The sequence below is a fragment of the Pithys albifrons genome, chromosome 7 (assembly GCF_047495875.1).
Source record: "Pithys albifrons albifrons isolate INPA30051 chromosome 7, PitAlb_v1, whole genome shotgun sequence".
Classification (NCBI taxonomy): domain Eukaryota; kingdom Metazoa; phylum Chordata; class Aves; order Passeriformes; family Thamnophilidae; genus Pithys; species Pithys albifrons.
This window is the reverse complement of record NC_092464.1, coordinates 10,296,383-10,317,273: the sequence shown is the minus strand read 5'-3', so window position 1 is coordinate 10,317,273 and position 20,891 is coordinate 10,296,383. Positions and strand designations below refer to the sequence as shown.

Genomic DNA, 20,891 nt, shown 5'->3' with positions numbered 1-20,891 from the left:
GATGCCACTATTACTGCTCCAAAAGGAAAATCACCGAGGACCACTGAGGAAAAATAACCAAGGGCTCCAGAGACGAGCAAAATAAAATGCTACAAAGGCTTTCAAAGTTGAGAAGGGCGGCGGTGCAGCTCCCCCTGACTGCAAACAGCAGCTTCGCTTCCGGACCACAGCAGGGACACTTGGGAGGGTTTGCTGTTTGGGAGCATTGGAGTCACACCTGCAAAGCATTGTGTGAGATAGGACGCTGTAAAATCCACTGTTGCTCTCTCTGTATGATCTCTACCTTACTTGTAAAGAGAATTTAAAAATGGAGGTATAAATTATGAACAAATCATTTTTAATAAATGGAATATTAAAAATATTGTTGTTTGCTGAAGAGCTTACTTGTAAATGTTCATTGTGGATTTGTGGACATATATCTTCTGAAATAAGCCTCCTGGAAAGTGACTTAAAGTCTCTAAGGAACAATAATATTTAAGTTTTTACATTTTTACTAATTTTTGAAAAAGGATTTTGAAAACAAATGCCATACTATGAGAAATAGCAGGGAGAGAAGAGGAAATACTCTTAACAGTCTCCTTCATACTTCCTAAAACATTTCATGTCTGTGACCATGAAGTCCAGTATCATGAGACTTTTGAGATGCAAATATTCTGCTTCCCATTGGAAAAGGATTTAATCTCTCCAGTAGGCAACTCAGGCTCTAACTGTGGGTTATAAGACATCAAGCACTGACCTTTTCATTAGTCCTGGATGCCTTAAACGACTTGCTGGGGGAAGGAGTGTGAAGTGATGTCCATATTCAGTGAGAAGAAAGAATTCTTTTCTTACAGGAGGTTAAATAGCTGAAGAATAATGCTCATTGAAAACTGCAGAAACATGAGAGGAAGTTCTCTTGTTAACTCTAAGAACACAAATGCTGCAGTCAGAGGTGGCAAAAGTTGATGTCTGACACACCACTGGGTGTGTGGACCTTCTGTTTCACATCAGGACTGAGGAGCAAAGCACAGTGGCTGCAGTGTGGGGCTAAACTTCAGTGTTTTGCATAGCTCTACTTTATAATTTTTTTACAATTGTCAGGAAGTGAGGGCAAGGAGTCTGAAGTGTTGATCAGCTCATGTATGTGAGTACTACCACTGAAGAGGTGCCTCCTTCCTGGTGCCCCACAAAGTTTGAAGAGCAGAGGAACCAGGTGATTCAAAACATCTGCTCGAAGGCTCCTTTGCAAAGGTCACTTGTCAGTGCCATGTGAAATTTCACTGCATGTAGATCTAAATAATTAATTACTACACAACACAATCTTTTAATTTACGTATATCAACTTTCAGCAACCTGCAGACAAACTCCAGTGTCCTTACCAGTGTGCATAACTTTGCTCAGTAGCAAAAGATGCTTGAAAAGATCTCTTTTCTTTTTTGCTGGTATTATTCAAAACTGTGCCAAGCCTTGGATGCATCTTAGTTTCAGTCATCAGGTTAGCCATACTTAGTGGTTCCAGGATGGGATATATTTCTCTTGCCAAGGACAGCTTATTATACAAAGATTTTTTTCTTTTTTTATTGAAACAACTGCCCACAAATAATGTTGCCTTCAAGGTGAGGGTTGTCACGCAGTGCAAGCATCCAGAGATTTTTTAGTACCTGTTAAGCACATGATACCTGTCTGCCTTACCAGGTGAAAATGCTGGCCCAATCAACTCTTCAAAACTGTTTCAAACTGTGGGTTTTTGTGCTCTTCTTTGACAAAGTTCTGTACCTACATGTGAGTCGTGAATGTGACGTGGTACTTCCCCAGTAGGTAGTAGAGGTTATAAATATGCACTAATTCATGAGAAATGGGTGTTAATAATGAACAATGATGGGCATTTTCTGTTTTCTTCTAAACCTCTCTCAACAATCACACTTCCAAAACCTGTGTTTTGACTTGTTCATGATTAATCTATCATTTATAATTTCTTCACTGGAATTTGTAAATATTCAGTGTAAATATATATACTATGCTCCAGAGTGTGGTCTTTAATTAAAGGGGTTCACCTGCCAATCTCTCAGATCTTACTGGGCACCTAAGTTGAGTAAATTTATATATTTTAATCTTACATCTAACTTCATAATATATAAACTTTTTTCAAAATTCAAGATTTTCAATAAAAGCTTGTGAGAGTTTATACTTGCATTTCTTCTCAAATAGTAAACCTGTCAGCAAAATAGCCAAATAGATAAAGAAACATCTCACTGTCTCCTTGGGTATATTATTTTTTCTGTTTTAGTCACATCTTTGGAAACAAGTGTAGAACCTGTCTAAAAGTCAGCATTAGCATCCTGCTAACACAGATGCTTCCAGGTCTGAGTATAACTTATAAGATATTATTATGGAAATTTCAGATGCTCCTTTTTGCTAACAGCAAATGATGGCACTTTAACAGCAACCATACGTGTATATTGATGGAGTTGCCTCAACCTTCCCTCATTCTGGGCCTGTGTAAAGGGCAGATGTCATTCCACAGCACATTCCTTTCCAGAACACACCGTTAATGAAGGTTCAGTATGAACACACTCTCACCAGCTGTAGGCAGGCAGAGTATGGCATTGCTGAAACATCATCCATGCTTTGAACTTCCTCTGCCTGTCACATTTACTGTCCAATCTGGGAGCTTTTCCGTTTCCAACAGCCCCGCACATATTACTGTGTGCCCGAGGTGGGTGCGGCTGGTCCAGGAAGCAGCACCGCAGACTGATTTGCTGTAAATGTCACCATGCCCTGGGATGGGTCGTGGGAGACCAAGCTGGGCAGTTTTTAAACTTCAGCTGTACTTTAATTAAAAATGGGGTTTGTGCTAGACCAAAGCCATCCCTGACTTTGGGTCACATCTGCCAGAGATTTCTTGAAAGAGAGAGGCACCTATTCCAAATTTTTCACAGTAAAATGGATCTCCTTCCCCCACCCCCTCCAGTGCAATCTTTGAAATTTCAAAAAAATTTATTTAACAGGTAATCTGAAAATTGAACGCTCAACCTCAATTTAATCCTTTTGCTCTTGCCACAGAAAACTTATTAATTAAATAATTAAAAAACCCCAAACAAACCAGAAATAAAATCAAAGAACTAACCAAAACCAACCAAACCAACCCTAACTGGAAAACCACTCCAAACAAATAGAGAAACTTGGGAAAATTCCTGCTTTTTTGGAAAAAGTAGCTGGACTATGCAACGTACTATTTGCACTACTGCAGTCCCAGTGTAATCCCCAGTATAAAGATGCTCTGTGTTTCAGAGCTGGTATTTGCCAGGCTCTCCCTGGGCTGCACTGAGCAGAGCCCAGCGCTATTTGTAGCTGCAACCTCTCCAGAGCCTATTGTGCCCATGGTTCAAGTACAAAAGGCAAAGTAACTTGCAGTTTCTCCCCAAGCGCTCCCAGTGGTTTTGGGTAGATGGTGTAATGCAGCTCAGACTTGTGTGCTAATTGTTAATTTTAGAATTTAAATAGGTTTTGTTCTATTCAAAGGAAGTAGGCTAAAGGTTTCTGAAAACTCGGAGTTTAGGAGAAAGGGTCTGGTGCCATTTAGAGTTTGGAAGGGAATTAGCTTTTGCATCCATGGAGATACCCTTAAATGATACTTCATACAAAAAACTTTCTATTGTACTTGATGTGTATGCTTTTCTGGACTCTAAAATAAGGTTATAAACATTTTTAAGATACATTATCTCAAAAAATTATGGAATATTAGTTGTTTGTCTAGCCATAGATTTTTGTCCTAAGCCAGTAGTGGTGGTATTCCAAACCTGAGCTATTTATGTCAAGCTCTGTTTCATTTTGAACAATCTTGTTCCTAAACACTGAAATGTTCTATTCCTTTCTGAATCAGAACCTTATTTATTCCTGTTACCCATCCATTTACAAGTGACTGATATTTATATACTTTGCTTATTTTCAACTGCAACAGGTTTTCAAAAAGAAATTAATATTTTAATCTGCTGTTAGGCTGCTTTTTACATTACATGGCAGAAATCCGTCCATATCTGCTTATGTGGTTTCCAAATTATGCCTAGTTTCCAATAACAAAATTAGACTCAGATGTAGGTTTTCAATTTGGATTAACTTAATTTGGCAGTTGTAAGTGACAGGAGGAATGGAAAGGCAAAGAAAGAAGAAGTTGGCTAATTTCAATGAGGTATTTGTGTTTAACAGTGAGGGCTAATAATGCCCTTTTTCTGCATCCTGGTTTGGTTTATTTTCTTTTATGCCATTATTTGTGTTTAGTGAACAGCTGGGCCAGTAGTTCCCATTTGTAGTCCTTTAGGTCTGTGAAATAGCACAGAAAGGAATGGACGCTTGCAAATTAATGCTTACCCTTATTTTCTGCTAATCTGATGTAGCTCTTCTTTTGGAGCAGAGATGTAATATCAGAGCAGAAGTAATTACTGTGTTAAAACTGGGATTGCAGTAGAATATTTTGCTAATTAAACTTGTTGCATTTAAATTGCTTCCTTTGGATCACTATATAGAAGAGAACTATTTTGAACAATAAATGAAACCACTTTCTTTCTCGGAGACCCAGAATTGCAGATGGTCAGATTGTGTGTGAAGCACCTAGGCTCTGAATTAGGCTTTTGTATGAAAGAGAGAAAGGTAATTTGAATGTTTGAACTCCCTGTTCCTCCCACACATACACAGGAAGCTTGCCTCAAAATGAACAATTCTCTAAATAAAGACTAATAAGAAGCTAAATTAATTAGAAGGTGTGATTTGAAAAGACATTGATGAGAAGAGTCTGTCATTTCAGACAAATGGAATGGAGCTAAATAAATTAGGCCACATTAATATCTCATTGTTCTGTGAGCAGCTTTCTTTTATTGCATTCATTAGAGGGTACTTCTTGAAATGAGCCTTTACTAGCCATTATGGATTCAGTTCTCATTTACCAATGCCTAACACACAGCTCCTGCATGAAAAATGTTTCAGCAAATCCTCATAGTTTCTGCAAATTAATATTTATATTTCTGGATGCTGCACTTTTCATCTGCAACATAGTAGGCTCTGAACATTAAGGGTTTTCTCCCACTGAATTGTCAGTAAATAAATCTTACATCTAAAGAGTTGGGAAGCAGAAGTCTGAAAATACTTTATAAAATAAACTGTATGTGTAACTTGTAGAATAGAATATTCCTCCAACTAATAGCCTTTCCAGTATATATTTATTTTGATAGAAAATATCCTATCTCATGACTTCAGTTGTCCTTTGATATGTTTTAAAGTGCCTTTTAAGAGGTTCCTCAGGTATATAATTAGGATGCATTGGAAATGCACATCTCATCACTTCGTTCTCCCTCTCAGAAAAAAAAATGTGTATTTTTTCTTTTCTTTTTCTCTCTCCTGCAGATGGAATATTTGGGAGGTGTCAGCGGGTGCCAGCAGTAGACATCTATCAGTACGACATTTCGCCCCCTGTTCTGCAGCACCTGAGGATCCTCCTGGAGAAGCTCTCGCACAGAGGTACAGTGAAAGCTCTGGAGGGGGTTAAATGCACTGGGGGTTACAATTGTTTGTGCTCCCTATGAGGTGATCTCTGCAGAAGGTTTTGAGCACAGTGTATTTCAGGCCTGGTAGTGCAGACTCCATAAAGTAAAAAGCCTTTGGACTCACTGAATCTGCCACAAGGACCTGGAGAAGCAATTCCTGGAGAGTTGCTTCCTAATGCCTGTCACTGACACTAGGCTAGAAAATTTTAGCATCTATGAATGCTGATGTCTTATAAATAAATCAGGGTGGAAAAAAAATTGCCATGTATAGTTCTACACCATACCATGTTTCAGGGTGCATGGGCACAAAACACACAACTTCCAGTTAGATGGAAACAGTTCTTAATGATAAGTAGAACCGCTCTGGTTTCACTAAGAGCTGCATCTAGTCTGTTCCTTTTAATTTTTGCCCAGCTTTCCAAAGGTAATCTCTGTGCTCTTTCCAAAGCCAGAAAGGTCGTTCTAGCTTATGAATGGCATAACTTGAACTAGTAAATCAAAACTTGGATAAAGTGAAAACCAGTAAGTGAACAAAGCTTTTAGATATTAATACATGAGATAAACCTCTTGTAGACAGCTACAGAACCGAGAAATCTTTGCAATATAAATTTTCTAAGAATATTGTTGGAATGGTTAATTTTGCACTTGCATGATCTGTGTGGATGTTTGTTCCTAAGTATTCACCAGTCACACTCTTGATTGCAAAATAGTTATAGTGCATTAGCATAGTGCTGGTTCTGTGATGAGAAAAAATTTGTTTCTTAGAAGTTGGGACTATGCTGAGTGACTGGACTTCTAGTTTGGCAACTACTGATTTAGAGGATTTAAACATTTTACAGGAATTTATTTCCTATGCAGCAGCCCATGCAAATGAGACAAACTCAGCAAAATTTGATTGGAGTAACTCCTGGGAGATTAACAGTTACATGTGAATAGTACTTGTGGCTCTTTCACTTGTCATTTTCTAAAGGCTAAGCAATGCAAGCAAATTTATGAAAATACTCTTTTATCAGGGCAACATTGCCTGAGTGGAAAAACTGGTATCTGGTCTCTGAATGTAGTGAGGAAGGTGGGGGGCACATTCATCACACTAAGACACCTAAGTTGGTATCCAAAGTGGTCCTGCATGCATGGACAGGCAGCAGGCATTTACATCACCTGCCTGTAGGTCATGTGTCCCATGCAGAGCTTCCTCCATGAGGAGGTCAGAGATAGGAGACCTGCAGGAGTCTGGTATCCTTCTGAAGGGACACATATGAGGATGATGGGATACCCCAGGCCCTCTCAAAGGATGCTTTTCCCTGTCTCCATCTCCCTGCTTACCATTAGATTTTGGTTAGTTCAATGGAATTGATGTGACCTCCCCATACTAAGTGCTTCTCTGATCCATAAACCAACACTTTCTAGGACTTTTTTTATCCTCAACCCACCTCCCTGGATGTAACAGCTGCAGGAAACTGTGCTATGCTTCTTTTAAAGAAACCTGGACATTGAAATTTGGTCTTGTAATTTTTCGTAGCAATAGGATGGTATAGAACACACAGATTGAATCTATGCTGGAGAATAAAGGACTTTTGTTTTTATCTTTTCTTACTTGTGACATTTAGAGGTGCATACACAAATGTGTATATGCTTTGAACTGATACAAAACTCTTGCAAGCAGTTTTTGTGGCCTGTGGATATCCCAGTGAAGTGAATCTTAAATATATATCTGTGAAAGATAACGGAATGCTGGAATGCTCTTGCTCAAATGATTGATGGGATAAAATCACTTTTTTCTTTTTTTAACTCTCAGTATTTTGACAAATTTTTTTAGTGAGGATGGAAATATGGAAGGAGTAGAACAATGGGGGCTCTCAGATTAATGGTTCAGTGACATCAGGTTGCTCAGACAAGGCTCTGCTCTTTGCTGGTGCTGTCAGATGTAACACCTGCAACCCTCAGGTCATGTTTGCTGACTGTGATGGTCACTTGCACAGTTAATGCTGTTCTCCTGCACACTGTGTGCAAAATGGGATGACCATTTCTGCAGTGTAGATAAGCACCACACTGTCAAGACCACACAAATATTGCAGGTGACTATCAGAGAGGGCTTCTTTTTTTTCAGAGGTCTTATTTCCTGTATGTATTTAATACCCCATTCTTGTCATCTCCAGAAGACTCAACTTGGTGATGCCTACCCTTCCTGGAAAGGAAAGGACAGGGAAAAGCATTGGTTCTCTCCTTTTTGTAAACAGCAGGATAATTTTCTCTTGAAAGACTATACAATAGGTCTCATAATTAGCAAAAAACGTAGTTATGCCTATATGGAGCCCTTTCTGTTTTTATTAGATGTACATGGATTTAAGGACTGGATATTTTGAGGGCTATTAACTTGAGTGATCTTCTCAGTTCCTATTTATTTATTTTTCTAATGTGACTTGTTTTTCAGTTTTGTTTCTTTCCTGGTGTCTTCCTGCAGAATTACTAAGATCATCCTCCCCCCCCACCCCCCCCGCCCCAACAATACTCTATTTACACCTCTTTCCACAGAATTTAAATACAACATCAGTAGAAAACCTTGTAAAATGTACATGCTTTTTCTTCCCTCTTTGCCAATCACCTGTAAGTGATGCCTATATTTGAGTCATGGTCCAAACAGAAGGATATCTGGTGAGATGCTGTAAAACAAAGGACAATGTGATGGCAATAGCAAAGAGAATTTGTGACTCTGCCAACTCAGTGTTTACTACAGTAGGGAACCACAGGACAGGGGCTTAGATGAGTGACACACCTGATCATAATCTGTTTAATAAAGGACTTTGACTAAAATTGAATTCAGGTTTCATATTGCAGTACTTTTTATGTCTTTTTTACACATTGAGTCTATCTTTGTCTACACTATCTACTAGTAGATTGATGATAGAAATGAATGCCTTGGAATATTAGATAGTTCCCTACAAAGAAATTATCTATTAGCATTCAAATACCCTTGCTGGTGGCATTTTCACTCACATTGTCCTTGAGTCAGTCAAACCTCCATGAAGATTTCCTGAAGTTTCCATTTTTATAAATATGACTGTCTGTATGGGAAAAAACCCTTCTCACAGTTGCTGAAACATGATGAATCACTTTCTGAAGCTGATGGTGCTATGATTTATAATAATTTATGAGGAATTGAAACTTGTCTTATTGTCTGATAATCAGGACAGTCAAAAGGATGCTGTTTAGATGGGACTAAATAATTTGAAAAGGGAAATGAAGGAAGTGTCAGCATAGAGGGTTGATTGAGTAGTGCCTGAAAGAAAAGAAAATACTTATCCCTGTGGTTGGTCTTCTGCCTCTTCTTCTCCAGCTTGGAAGAAACTTCCTGGAATATACCAAGTATAATAAATCATCTATGTATTTCCTTGTTTGAGATAAAATACAGAAAATACTTTTTTCTTCTCTCTCTCTTTTTTTTTTTTTTTTTACTTAAATGCATTAAATAAATTATACTTTTTTTTTGTTCTTCTGCTCATGACAATATTATTGTAAAGGCAAAATGATCACAACACTGAGATTCTTAGCATGATTGTGGAAATGGTTTGATTACTGACCTATAAACTAGAACCATGCAAAATGAGATATGAGGGCTAAGCATGGGACATTATAACTCAAGCATGAAGCATAAATAGTACTTAAATATCACCATAAGCAATAATAGAGGAGAACTGTAGTATTGCTCAGCTTGCCTACTCCAAGAGGCATTTCCATTTGTTCCACAGAATAATTTCTAGCCAGTGGTTGGTTAGAAGTAGCCCTGTGTTGTGCATGGCCAGACTTTGTGAACCAAGATTTGGGCCGAGCTCTCCCCACGTGGGTGTGCCCTTCCAGCCTGCGCAGTGGATTTTTTAGGTGAGGCACAGGGTGTGCAGAACTGGCCCCACCGTTTAAGTCTGAAGGTCCATCTGCCACAGCTGAGTGAGCTTGGACAGTGACAGTGAAGTCCTCGGGACTGTCACAGCACCTGCTACTACCGGAGCTGACCCTGCTGAGCATCCGAGATCTGACGGAATGGGATGGCAGGGAGGCATTGAACTGCCAGGGGACAATCCCCACTGAGACTCGAGCTCAGGTCCTTGGGATTCAGAGTCCAGAGTGCTCTCCTTTACACCCCATCACTGTGCTAACATGGTGCTAAGGCTGTGAATGTGCAGCTGCCGCAGCATTGAGCATGGCTGGACAGCAGAGCTCAGGGGTGACAGCTGAACATACCTCCTTAGAGACACCAGAACAAGAGATTTGCACAGGGGCACAAAAAATGCCCATCTGACCCAGGATCCTTCCTCTGGGAGTGGCATAGCATGGTCAGAGAGGAAATAGGATGCAAGTCCAAGCACACAGAAGTGTTTGCAGTGTTTGGACCTTCTCAGTCTTGTGTGCTTGGTGACAAATGGCTCTCCAGAGCCAGAAGTCAGAGCTTTGTGTTTGCTGTGGGCTCTATGGCCACTGTTTCCAGCACAGTTTGACAGGAACTGTGTATTAGAAACAAGCCATGTTAGACTAATCATCAGTAGTTCAGCTTCTGTCTTCTGCTTTAGTTACAACATAACCACACTGCAGACATTGTCACTTTGCTGCAGGAACTGTAGAGTGTGACTGAAAAACAAATCACTGGAATGGATTTTTTTGGTTTTTTTGGTTTTTTTTTGTTTGTTTGGTTTTTTTCTTATGTGTGAGTTGGAGTAATTCCTAAATAATTCCTCGGTATGCTTACTGCTACTTAATTTTTGGTGAAACACCTTCCTGTTCCAAACATTACTTTCAAAGAAAACTTTATTTCACTCTATTAAGAAAGTCCTGCATAAGGTATTCAGATATCAACAGTGTTATTAAAAGAACCAAAAAGATGAAGATATGCTTTTAAATTCATGTAGCTCAAGTCAGCAAGAAATTCTGGAGAGGCTCATGGGCTGTGGAAATAGGCAACAGATTTACAGACAATCTGTTAAAAATTGCACTTTTTCCATCTTTATTTGCTTTCTTTGCAACACAAGAAGCTCTTGACAGGAAGAAAAAACTATTTGTCCAAAATTAATTTTAAGCAGTTAAGTGTAAGTTGATTAATATAACTTTGCTAGAAATAATTTTATATTCTTACAGCAAATTTGTTTAAAAAACCGAAATGATTTACAACCAGTTAACTTGAAAATTGAAATGAATGTGACTTGTCACATACAGCTTGTAAATTACAAAGGGTTGCTAAATATTTCTTTGGCAGGACTATTTTTCAAGGAAAAGTATAATTTGTTACTGCAGCAAAGGTAAGACTTTATCAGCTCAGTTTTGAAATAAACTTAAAAGGAATAATGCAATTCTTGCACACATTTGTGTGGTCATTATGGCATCATTATGGAGCAATAAGGAAAACTGTAACCCAGAGAGGGAGAAGAAAGCAGGTTTTTCTTTAAATTCAAATATTGGTATAAATGAAGGCAGGTTCTGCTTTGGCAGAGAGCAGTGTGTTTACATCTAATTTCCTGGGCATCAGCTTGCTCAGACATCTGTCTGTGGAGCAAATTCTGCTCCTGGATGGCTGCTGAAGCCAGGAATGAAGCACAAGCCCCATGATGAGCTCCAGTGGAGGAATTTAGCTGGAGCTGACATATTTACCTTCCCCTGGTGTCACTGTCACACTGCCTTAACTTTTTGGCTCAATGGACAAAAACCTGCTGAAAAGGTTGCAAAAAATTCCTGCCTTTGTTAAGTGCTAAAGCACTGCTGACATTTTTGGTCTTCAAAGACTTAAATAGAACTTCAGAAAACTAAGAATGGGTTTCAGAAAAAGCAAAAAGATTTATTTATAAAGCAGCAGAAGAAATACACTTTGAAATCCAGTTTTGTGTGTTGCACAGCACAGAAGTAAAAAATAGTTGTGTTGGGGGTTTTTTTTGTTTTTTTTTCTCTTCTGTTTAGTTCCTTGTATGGCTGCTCTGCTTACCAGGCATAGTCTGACATGACATTTATTGTTCTTTGGCATATAATATATTTGTGAGAAATGTTCTTTTCAGAAAACTGGTATTTATCAAGAATGCATTGCAATTATAAAAATTTATTATAGGAGTGATTGTTTGTATCATGGCAAAGATACGAGAAACTGCAGAGGAAAGCTTTTTTAGTGTTTATATTTAGTTTTATCTGCATCCATAACACCATTGTGTAAAGCCTTTTTATTTTGCATCCTTTGGATATTGTGGGGTTTTTGAAGACATGCATGTCATCGCAATAACATCACATTCTTTTTCTTTAAAAACAATGATCAATCAGAGCTTTTACTTGTGTTTTTGATAAAATAACACATTATCCAATATGTTTGATAGAAAGGAGGAAAGTTCTGTATGTCTTCTTCATGTCATATTTCTGTCAACTAGCAGTGACAATTGCCAGCTGGGATCAGGAAGTATCAAATTCTTTGTGGCCCAGAGAACTTTACAGCTCTTCTTCCAAAGGAAACATAGAAATTAGTGATAATATAATGTAAATATCAAGAACTGCTGATCAATTCCTACCTTGTTTCCTTTGTTTTGAAGATCTCTGTGGCACCTCATGGATTTCAAGCTCTGCATTAATGTTTTGTCTTTCCCATGAAGCTCCCTGTGCTCTGTTTTACTGTTTGTTCTCTTTCTGGTCCCTGAAATTTGAGGTCCGTCTCTGTTGCTTCCTTCTGTGGAAGAAGCTACAGATGCCTCTTGTTCCCACTGGTCTTCACTCAGCTAACTCAATAGTCTTCTTCTGGATGCCTTCTTCTAGCATTCGATTGAGCAGGTCTTTGTATTTGGGTTGTTCTTTAACATGCTCCCTGTTAATGATGTCACAAGCTGCTCTGAACTTCATTCTTACTCTCCTAAGTAATTCAAAGAGAATTAGCACCTTCCACAGGACCATTGTGCCACACAAACACTGGGTTTGAAGTGATGTAGGTGCATAATATGTTTCTAAAAACGCACTTGAAACTGCAGCCCTCAAATTGCAGTTCGTTATCAGTTGTTCCCACACTTGGAATGTCAGCAGCATCAATTCAAGCATGAGATTACTCCTTTAGTTCCTATATTCTCTAATAACACTACTTTTGGAACCTGGGAGTAACAATACAGCATATCCAAGCTAATTATGCCATTTTGTACCATTAATCCATAATTATAGTCCATTTACATATTCAGCATAAGGCAAGTTTTTTATCATTGCACTACCAGTGCTTTCTTCCTGATTTGTTTATTACTGGGAAATTAATTTTCCTTTTCTATTCCTATATTCATTGCATTTCCTCATCTACAGCTTTTATCTTGATCTATGAGGCCTCATGTTCTTTTAAAGTATCAACTCATAATGATACCCATTGTTTGATATATTTTTTAGTCTTTTAATACGTACTTCAAATTCTGAAATATTTAGGCTTTTTCAAAAATCATGAGTTTAATCTTATTCATACGATTCCTCAATAGGTAGATTGTGTCCCTCACACAATTGTGGTATGATTGAAGCTTTACTTTGTTTTAGTGACAAGTGTGAATTCTCACAAAAGTTCTTTTTTTTCCCTTTGCCATACAGAAAAAAAAATCTATATGTTGGTGTGTTTTTATTTTCTGCTTAAGGTGTTTTCATTCTTTTCCTCATGGCTGTGGTAGGATTCCTCTGTCAAATGCAGCAGTTCCCTGAAAAGGCTGAGTGATATTAAATATCTATTTTAATTCCACTTGTGCTTTCTTTCATGATGATTCTTAGCATATACTCACTGTATTTCACAGGCTTCTCCTTCTGTTTCATTCTGTCTGTACATACGTGTATGGCCATGGACAGACAGTGCAGCTCATGAGGATGAAATCATGCTATCCCTTCAATAATTTCCATTGCTCAATTTTTCTTTTGCAATTTCTCCCAGTCTTAAAATTGAAAAAAACCCACACAACATCCCCCAAAAACTTTCCCCCATGTTTAGTATTCATTCCCATTGGTACCTGTTTTCTAATTAAGCATTACACAGATCTGCACTGCATTTGTAGCTAAAGTATCTCCAATATTTTAGGAAGCCATCAAAAGTTCTTCCTATTTGACTTAGTGTATGTCACATATACAGCTATTAAACTATTTTTTTTCTTTATTCCAATTTGAGGTTTGTGTTTGGGTTTTTTGAATGCTATATTCTCACATTTCTTTAGCATGGTCAGATAATTGATTTCCTTATTTTTTCTGTGAGTTGCCCAACAGCACAAACCCTTTGACTCAGAGAGAAAATGTAAGGCTCATGAATCTGCAATAGTTTAGAAACTTAACCTTTTTTGTTCCTTTTATTTTTTTGCATCTTTGATGAAGAGCCAAAATTCCTGCCTGAGCATCCTTTAGTTGTTTGATACATTACTAGAAGGCTGTGTTGAAACTTGACATGTTCCTTCATCCCTTCCTTAGTAGAGAGAGTAAGGAAATGGAAAGACTTCAGCACTCCAGCTCAGCTTTTTCTAAAAGTTTGATGAGTTTCAAGTCTTTCCAGGTAAACTCTGTGTTCATTTGTGATAATGTTATAGTTAGTGACATTCAATACAGTGTTAAACATTGAGCTTATTTTATGGTTATTAGGTTTTAAGCAGGCACCCAGCTCATAGTCACATTCAGGACGTTTGAAGGATTTAGTGCCAGCCAGTAATATAAAACAATGTAACCCCCCCTTCTAATCAAAAACTCTACATGGTCAAAAAGTCAGTTATTTTGTTCCCTCACTCACCTTTTCCCTTTGCAACTCTCCATGAGATAGGTCTGTTCTCTGTGAAATTCCAGGCTTCCCATTTGATCAGCTGTGTAAATATATAAACAAAATATACTTGCAGCACAGAGAGACACCTTCTTTCACTTCCTGCATTTTCTGTCCCATGAATGTATCTCTGGAGCCACAGCCTCTCCTTGCCTTTGGGGGCTCCCTGCTGTTTCCAGTGCCCCATCTCTGCCTGGCAGAGCACACTCCAGTCTGTTCCTGTGCAGAGCCCTGCCGTGTTTGCCCTCCACACAGAACCTTTGCTTTCCTCTGGGGAAATGCCTGACAGCATTCCCACTGGCACACTCCCAACCTCTCCATCAGGATCCTCCACCTGTCTTGTTTATTTTTGCTCCATACAGCACATTCATGGAGCACCAGTAACTTCTCATATAGGAGAAGGGTTTGTGCTAAGTCACCTCTTGTGCTTCTTGGTGAGGCCACACCTTGAGCATTCTGTTCAGTTCTGGGCCCCTCAGGTCAGGAAAGATACGGAGGGGTTGGAGCACAAGTGCTGTGGGGAGAGGCTGAGGGAGCTGGGGGTGTTTATCCTGGAGAAGAGGAGGCTCAGAGGTGACCTCATCACTGTCTATAACTACCTGAAGGGAAGTTCTAGCCAGGTGGGCATTGGTCTCTTCTCCCAGGCACTCAGCAATAGGACAAGGGGGCACGGGCTCAAGCTCTGCCAGGGGAAATTGAAGTTGGATATCAGAAAAAAATTCTTTCCAGAGAGAGTAATCAGGCACTGGAATGGCCTGCCCAGAGAGGTGGTGGATTCCCTATCCCTGGAGGTTTTTAAACTGAGATTGGACGTGGCACTGAGTCCCATGATCTGGTAAATGTACTGGAATTGGACCTGATGATCTCAGGGGTCTTTTCCAACCCATCCGATTCTATGATTCTACAGTTCTTCACTTCAGTCTTCTACTGTTATCTATTGTAATTTTTCTTAAAAAAAAAAGAAATTTTAAAGCTTTGGACATCTTCTCTTTAAATAATAATACTTAGAGTCTTCAAACCACATTTGATGCTCATCATCCATAAATTTCTAACCTGACAGACTGATTATATTTTCAGAAAAAGCTCTACATTTCCTAACAGTAATGAGCATCATCATGCACTGAAAGTATTTGCTAAGGTCAGTTCTATGTGACTTGGGCCAGGCACTCCCAGTAGAAAAAGAAACAGATTAAAAAATTCATTAAGCTAAAAATCATTCACCTTAACACTCCATAAAATATTTATGAATAATGAATACTGCTACAGAAGTCAGAAATGAATTGCAAACAATTTATAAATATAAAAACAGTTGCACTCTCCACCTAATGAAATCATAATAAATAAGTCAATCAGTCCTATGTAGGAAGGAAAATGCGTTATCTTATTTTTTGTGTTATAGCTCTGGCATTACGAACAGTCTTCACTGAAAACTGCAATGTTGAATATTAGCATATATTTGCATCTGTGTGGGAGAGACAATGATAAAATATTCTTCCCTTTTGTTCCATCTAAATGAACTTTGTGGGACATTGCCTGCAGGCCTGAGCAGAGGGCAGTGAATGCTCAGAAAGCAAGAGACTAAATTTAAGTTTTAAAGTTAGTATGTTTATCAGCACTGAAAACTTCTTACTACCCATCTTATAACCGGTGAAGTAATTCCACTAGTCAACAAATAAAAATGGAATGTGGCCCTCAGTTGTAGTTGCTTAAACTGGGAGAATTTTCTTTAAGCTGAGAATAGACTGAATACCAAATTCAGTTCAGAAATGAGAAAAATACTCTTGAACCCATCTGATCACAACTCAGCGTTTTCTCCCTTGTGGGCAGTACAAAACCTGTCTGCTTTTAAATTTTAATTAAAACTTAGATTAGTTATGATCATCTAATCTTTCCTTTGCACTGCAGTGTCTGATCACTGCATATAAGTATCCAAAGTTTAATCTGCTTCTAGTCCTCCCAGATTTGACAGTCTAATTAAGTGCTCAACTTCAGCACTTAGTATATAAGAAATCCCACTTCATGTTTCGATTAGATTTCAGATAAATTTGGTCACTTACCTGTTCTGCTGAAGTATTTCTGTATGATTTTATTGTTACATCTTCGTATTGCATTCCCCTCCTTTAGGAACCAACAGATTTCCTTCCTGCATTAAGCTGAAAAAATAATTTGAGAGCTCAGCCTGCCATTGTGTTACTGGCAGTATATTGTGATGTCTTAAAGACATTCCTTGAATATCCAAATTATTATATATACATATATGTGAACTTACCAACATTGCTACTAAGAGCAGTGGCTCATTGTTTATAAAATCCATTCCATTTTTCTCTCATGGTTATGGTGACTGAACTACATGTGTAGATATCTCTGCTATTTCTTGAACATGACTTTGTCTTTCTCTTTGTTGGCCTCTACCTTTTTTTTATAACCCATCATGTCATCCAGGTTCCTTGTAACTGTTTTCCTTGGAACTTTGGGAAAAGATGACATTCATCTCTTAGGCCAGCAGCTAATCACCACAGAAAGCTCTAGCATGAGCCTACTGATTCCTGTTAAGGAAACAAATATTTTTCCTTATGCCAGTCTGTTCCATGTGTAGGCAGGGGATCCACACTCTGGTAATGCCAGCACATGTTAGGTGGATGAAGATGTTATTCCCATTGCTGTTAACAATCTGGATGATAGCAGCCTTCCATTTGCTTTCTGGGGACACCTTCACCCAATTATAAATAAATAAGGGGTTGCAAATTTGCAAGACTGTTGATCTTCCACCTCTTCCCTTCCTATCCCATTTCCCCTGCCCCATTCCATCCCATTTTCTTGGGCACATTGCATCCCATTCTTAATGCCAGTTTCATCCCATTCCTAATGACAGTGAGTCCCAAGGTGGTTCTTCAAGACTTTGCCCCCCTGGGTTGATTCTGCAGTGCTGACCCTGAACTGAGTGCCCTGGTGATGTGGATGGCCCAGCTCTTACAGCCAGCCCTCTGCAGCCTCTCCCTGCTGGGGCTTTTTATAAACAGGGCATAAACATGAGCTTTTTGGGTTTAAATTCAGACAACTGTAAGATATAGGGAGTTGTATCCTTGATTTCACTGTCCACACTGCTTAGCTCTCCACTGACTGGGGAGTCTGTGGCTGATTCCCTCTGCTCTTCCATTCAGTCACGTGAGTTTGGTCCCTTGTACAGTACCCACTGAATGCGGTATTTAAATTCAGCCACGTTTCAGGTCCTGTGTAGAGGTGTTTAGAGGAATTCACTTGTGCCTTAATAAGGATAAGTAGGCTCTGGTACAGCTTTTATAGTCTTATACAGACTGAACAGAACCTGAGAAACAACTTCAAATTCCCAATGCCAAGGTCACTGAAAAAAAAATTTCAACTTTGCTGCAGTTTGCCCTGGCCCATACTCTGGGGACATTTTAATTATTTTTTTTCTGAAATCCTCTGGGCACTTCTCAGTTATCCATGTAGCAGCATAAACTAATCACTGCTCAAATTCTGACCTTTGTTGAATAGCAGGGGCTCAGGCAATTTCTAATCCTGCTGCGCTACTTTGGCATAAACTTCTTCGTGCAATTTATGCTAAAATAGATCCTGGTTTTATCTTGAACTTTAGTTTGACAGATCATGGTTCAGGTTCTTCCCTGACAACTGATGGTATGAACTTATCTTCAATGGAAGGTAGTTCAGCTTTTAGCCTTGAAAACATTCTTGTAGCCTTAAATTTTCAGTTATTTTTATACTTCACCAATTGTCTTTAAACTAGGGACAAGATAAACCTGTTACGTGCCTTTAATTTTCTAGTGATTATGCCATGTAGTATTACTTTTCCTTTTGCTTGAAACAATGCTTTAAACATATGCAGCACATGAACTTGGATCTTTTCAACTATTTGTCTTCTGTGGGGAAAAGAAAGCTACTGTACTTTTATAAATTTCACAACTGCTGTGGTAACAGATCTGTGGGAATAGTCAAACTGCAATATTTTCCCTCTGACAAAGAAAGTGGGTCTGGAATGTCTTTATTTGATACTGTTTTGTTAATTTCAAAATACAGCACCTATCTCTGTTTCTAGGTTAGCCATTCCTTGCTAAGTCTACTGAAAGCAGCAATTTTTATAGTAAACCTGCCATTGTAAAGACTTTCCCCTCCCTGTTGTTTTAGTGAGGAAGTTACAGGTGAGGGTGGGTGATGCTGAGGAGGAAATGGCATTGGTTTTCTACTGTTGTCATACAGGAGTATTAGGAGATGTTCCTCTTTATTTTACTTTTCTCCTTTTCAAGGGCTCACAAAAAAACCCAAAAAACCACAACCACCCCAAAAAAACCCTTAGAAGTTCAAGTCCAGGATGGTGGGCTCAAAGCATGCCTGAAAAACAGATACTTATTTCCTGGAGGATCTGTGCTAAGACTTACATTGGAAGGTTTGGCTGAGCCTGTTCCCGACTGAGTTTTACGCTGGTATGGCCCCCTAGGGCTGGAGAGATCAAAGAGCAAGAATTAAGAACCCTTGGTTTCATGGGTGACTGATCAACAGGGCAAGCAGCTCTTCATTTAAAGGGGAACATGCAGAAGTGTAACAACGTTTTTTTTCAGGAAAGCAACATATTATTAAGGCAATATGACTTTGTGTTATTATGATTCCACTCGCTAATGGCATGGACACTGCTGGTAACAAGAACAAAGCATAAGTGCAGTAGCATTTCTTTATTTATTTTTCACAGATATTATTTTATCGATTTTTAAAGATTTTTTAAGCTAATTTGTCTTTCAAAATTTACATCTGAATAGATATTTTCCCAAGTGTATCTACAAAAAATTCTGACTAGCTGTCCCTGTGTTCTCTGAAAGTGTAATTGGGTAAGTAGGTGAGTTGCTTTTACAGGTAATTCTAGGTATGAAAATCAAGTATGATGTCAGAAACCAGATGAAACTTTTTATGTGAATCAAAACTTGTTATAGGAGTTTCCCAAACATCCATCACCTGCATAGAGGCTACAGTTTTAGCGGTACAATGAAGAGCGAGCAGCAGGTGGAGCATCAGTATTGATTTTGGCACTGCAGGACTTTGAATCCCACAAAGCAGAATTTAAACAAAATGCAGGAGCCCTGAGAGCAGTGTCACCAGTTCTGAGATGGGAAAAAATATCCTGAGGCTATTGTCCCTGTTTTAAATGGTAGTGTGGACTTAGCATTTCTTTCCTTGTGGTGCTTGCTGCATTACTCAATACTATGAATAATGAATCTTATATTTTCCATGTGCTCTTTCAGTTTATGGAAGGTTCATCAGGTGTCTGTGTGTACTTTTGAAAGAGACATTACAGATCTGGGGTTCAATCACAGGTACATGGAGAATAATCTACAATCAGTCTCCTTAGCTGCTTTGCTAGGGTGCTGAATAATGGATTTAAGTTCAGTATTTCTGGATTTAGTTCTCATATTAAGCACAGTCTGTTGTTGCACAAGTGATATTTACATTCTTTACAATTTGTAAAATGCCTACTGCCACTCTTATAAATAAGAGATTTAAGGAACTTCAGATCAAATCAGAGTAGATCCTTCATTTCCAGGCTGCAGACTTGCTCAGCTTTCTTCTGTTGCATTAGTCAGGCCATAAAAAGTCAATCATTGCAGTGTGTTTATAGGCTGCTGAATGTTGGAAGGAAAGCTACGTTGGATCAGTGGGTTTCCTGTGATTGGGCCAGGCACAGGGAGTGAGCTGTGTGTATTCATTCCATGGGAACTGGTCTTACACAGCACCAGTGAAGGTTACATGGCTCTTTGTGCCAGTAATTAGTGTGCAGCTCATAGCTTTAGAGCTGTGAAAATTCCATTCTCAACCTCAGTAATCATTTTCATTAACCTTTGTACCTATTTGCATTGTTTACAAGTTACAGATGAAGGGTCATTGCGGCTTGGGCTGTTTTCTCCAGCTGTCCATCATTACATCCAGTTTCTAACACCAAGTATTGTGAACTTGGCTTGCAACAGGGCTCTGCAAAGGCAGACTTTGGGCTGCTTGAGTGACTCATTTCTGTTTGCCTTCCCCACTTCACATGGGGGTCAGAACAGAATGCCACTTGTTTTTGTGCATTGGCAAAGTGGGGGAAAACGTTGCAGAAGATCCCTGGAAGATGCCAAAAGCACAGTCCCATCATGTAGCTGCTCTTTTTGGTTGCAAATAAGCCTTGTCTGAAATAAACTTTTATTGACGTTACCCCATGGCAACAAAACACCATTCCGAATGTTTGCATTTGTTCTGCCCTTCCCTCTTAGGCCATTATGTCTGCTAACATCCTTCTACAGGCTGAAAGCAAAGATCCAGCAGCAATTGTCTGGCTTAGCAAGCTAACAAGTCTGGATAGGTGTAAAACCCATTGCTCTGGGCTGGTAAGTGATGAAGTGCAGCCTTAGCTCACTCAAGTGATTTATCTGCCTGAACATCCCCCTCTGACAGTGATGGGGAGCAGATATTTAGGGAGAGAGGGAAGAAGTGTAAGATACCAGGCAAGCACAGAATAAGCTTTTCCCTTGTATCACTTCTGACACTCAGAGGTTTTAGGGATTTCACTTGTATTTTACTATGGAAAAACTGATTGGAGTGACTTATTG

General features: G+C 38.9%; 1 protein-coding gene across 1 annotated transcript in view; it reads left to right on the top strand.

Annotated features, from left to right (window-relative positions):
- Positions 1-20,891, top strand: part of PTPRN2 (protein tyrosine phosphatase receptor type N2) — a 652,515-nt gene that overhangs the window by 152,990 nt on the left and 478,634 nt on the right. Inside the window, exon 3 of the mRNA XM_071560012.1 lies at positions 5,377-5,490. Coding sequence (XP_071416113.1) covers positions 5,377-5,490 — 114 coding nt within the window. The remainder of the gene's footprint in view (positions 1-5,376; positions 5,491-20,891) is intronic.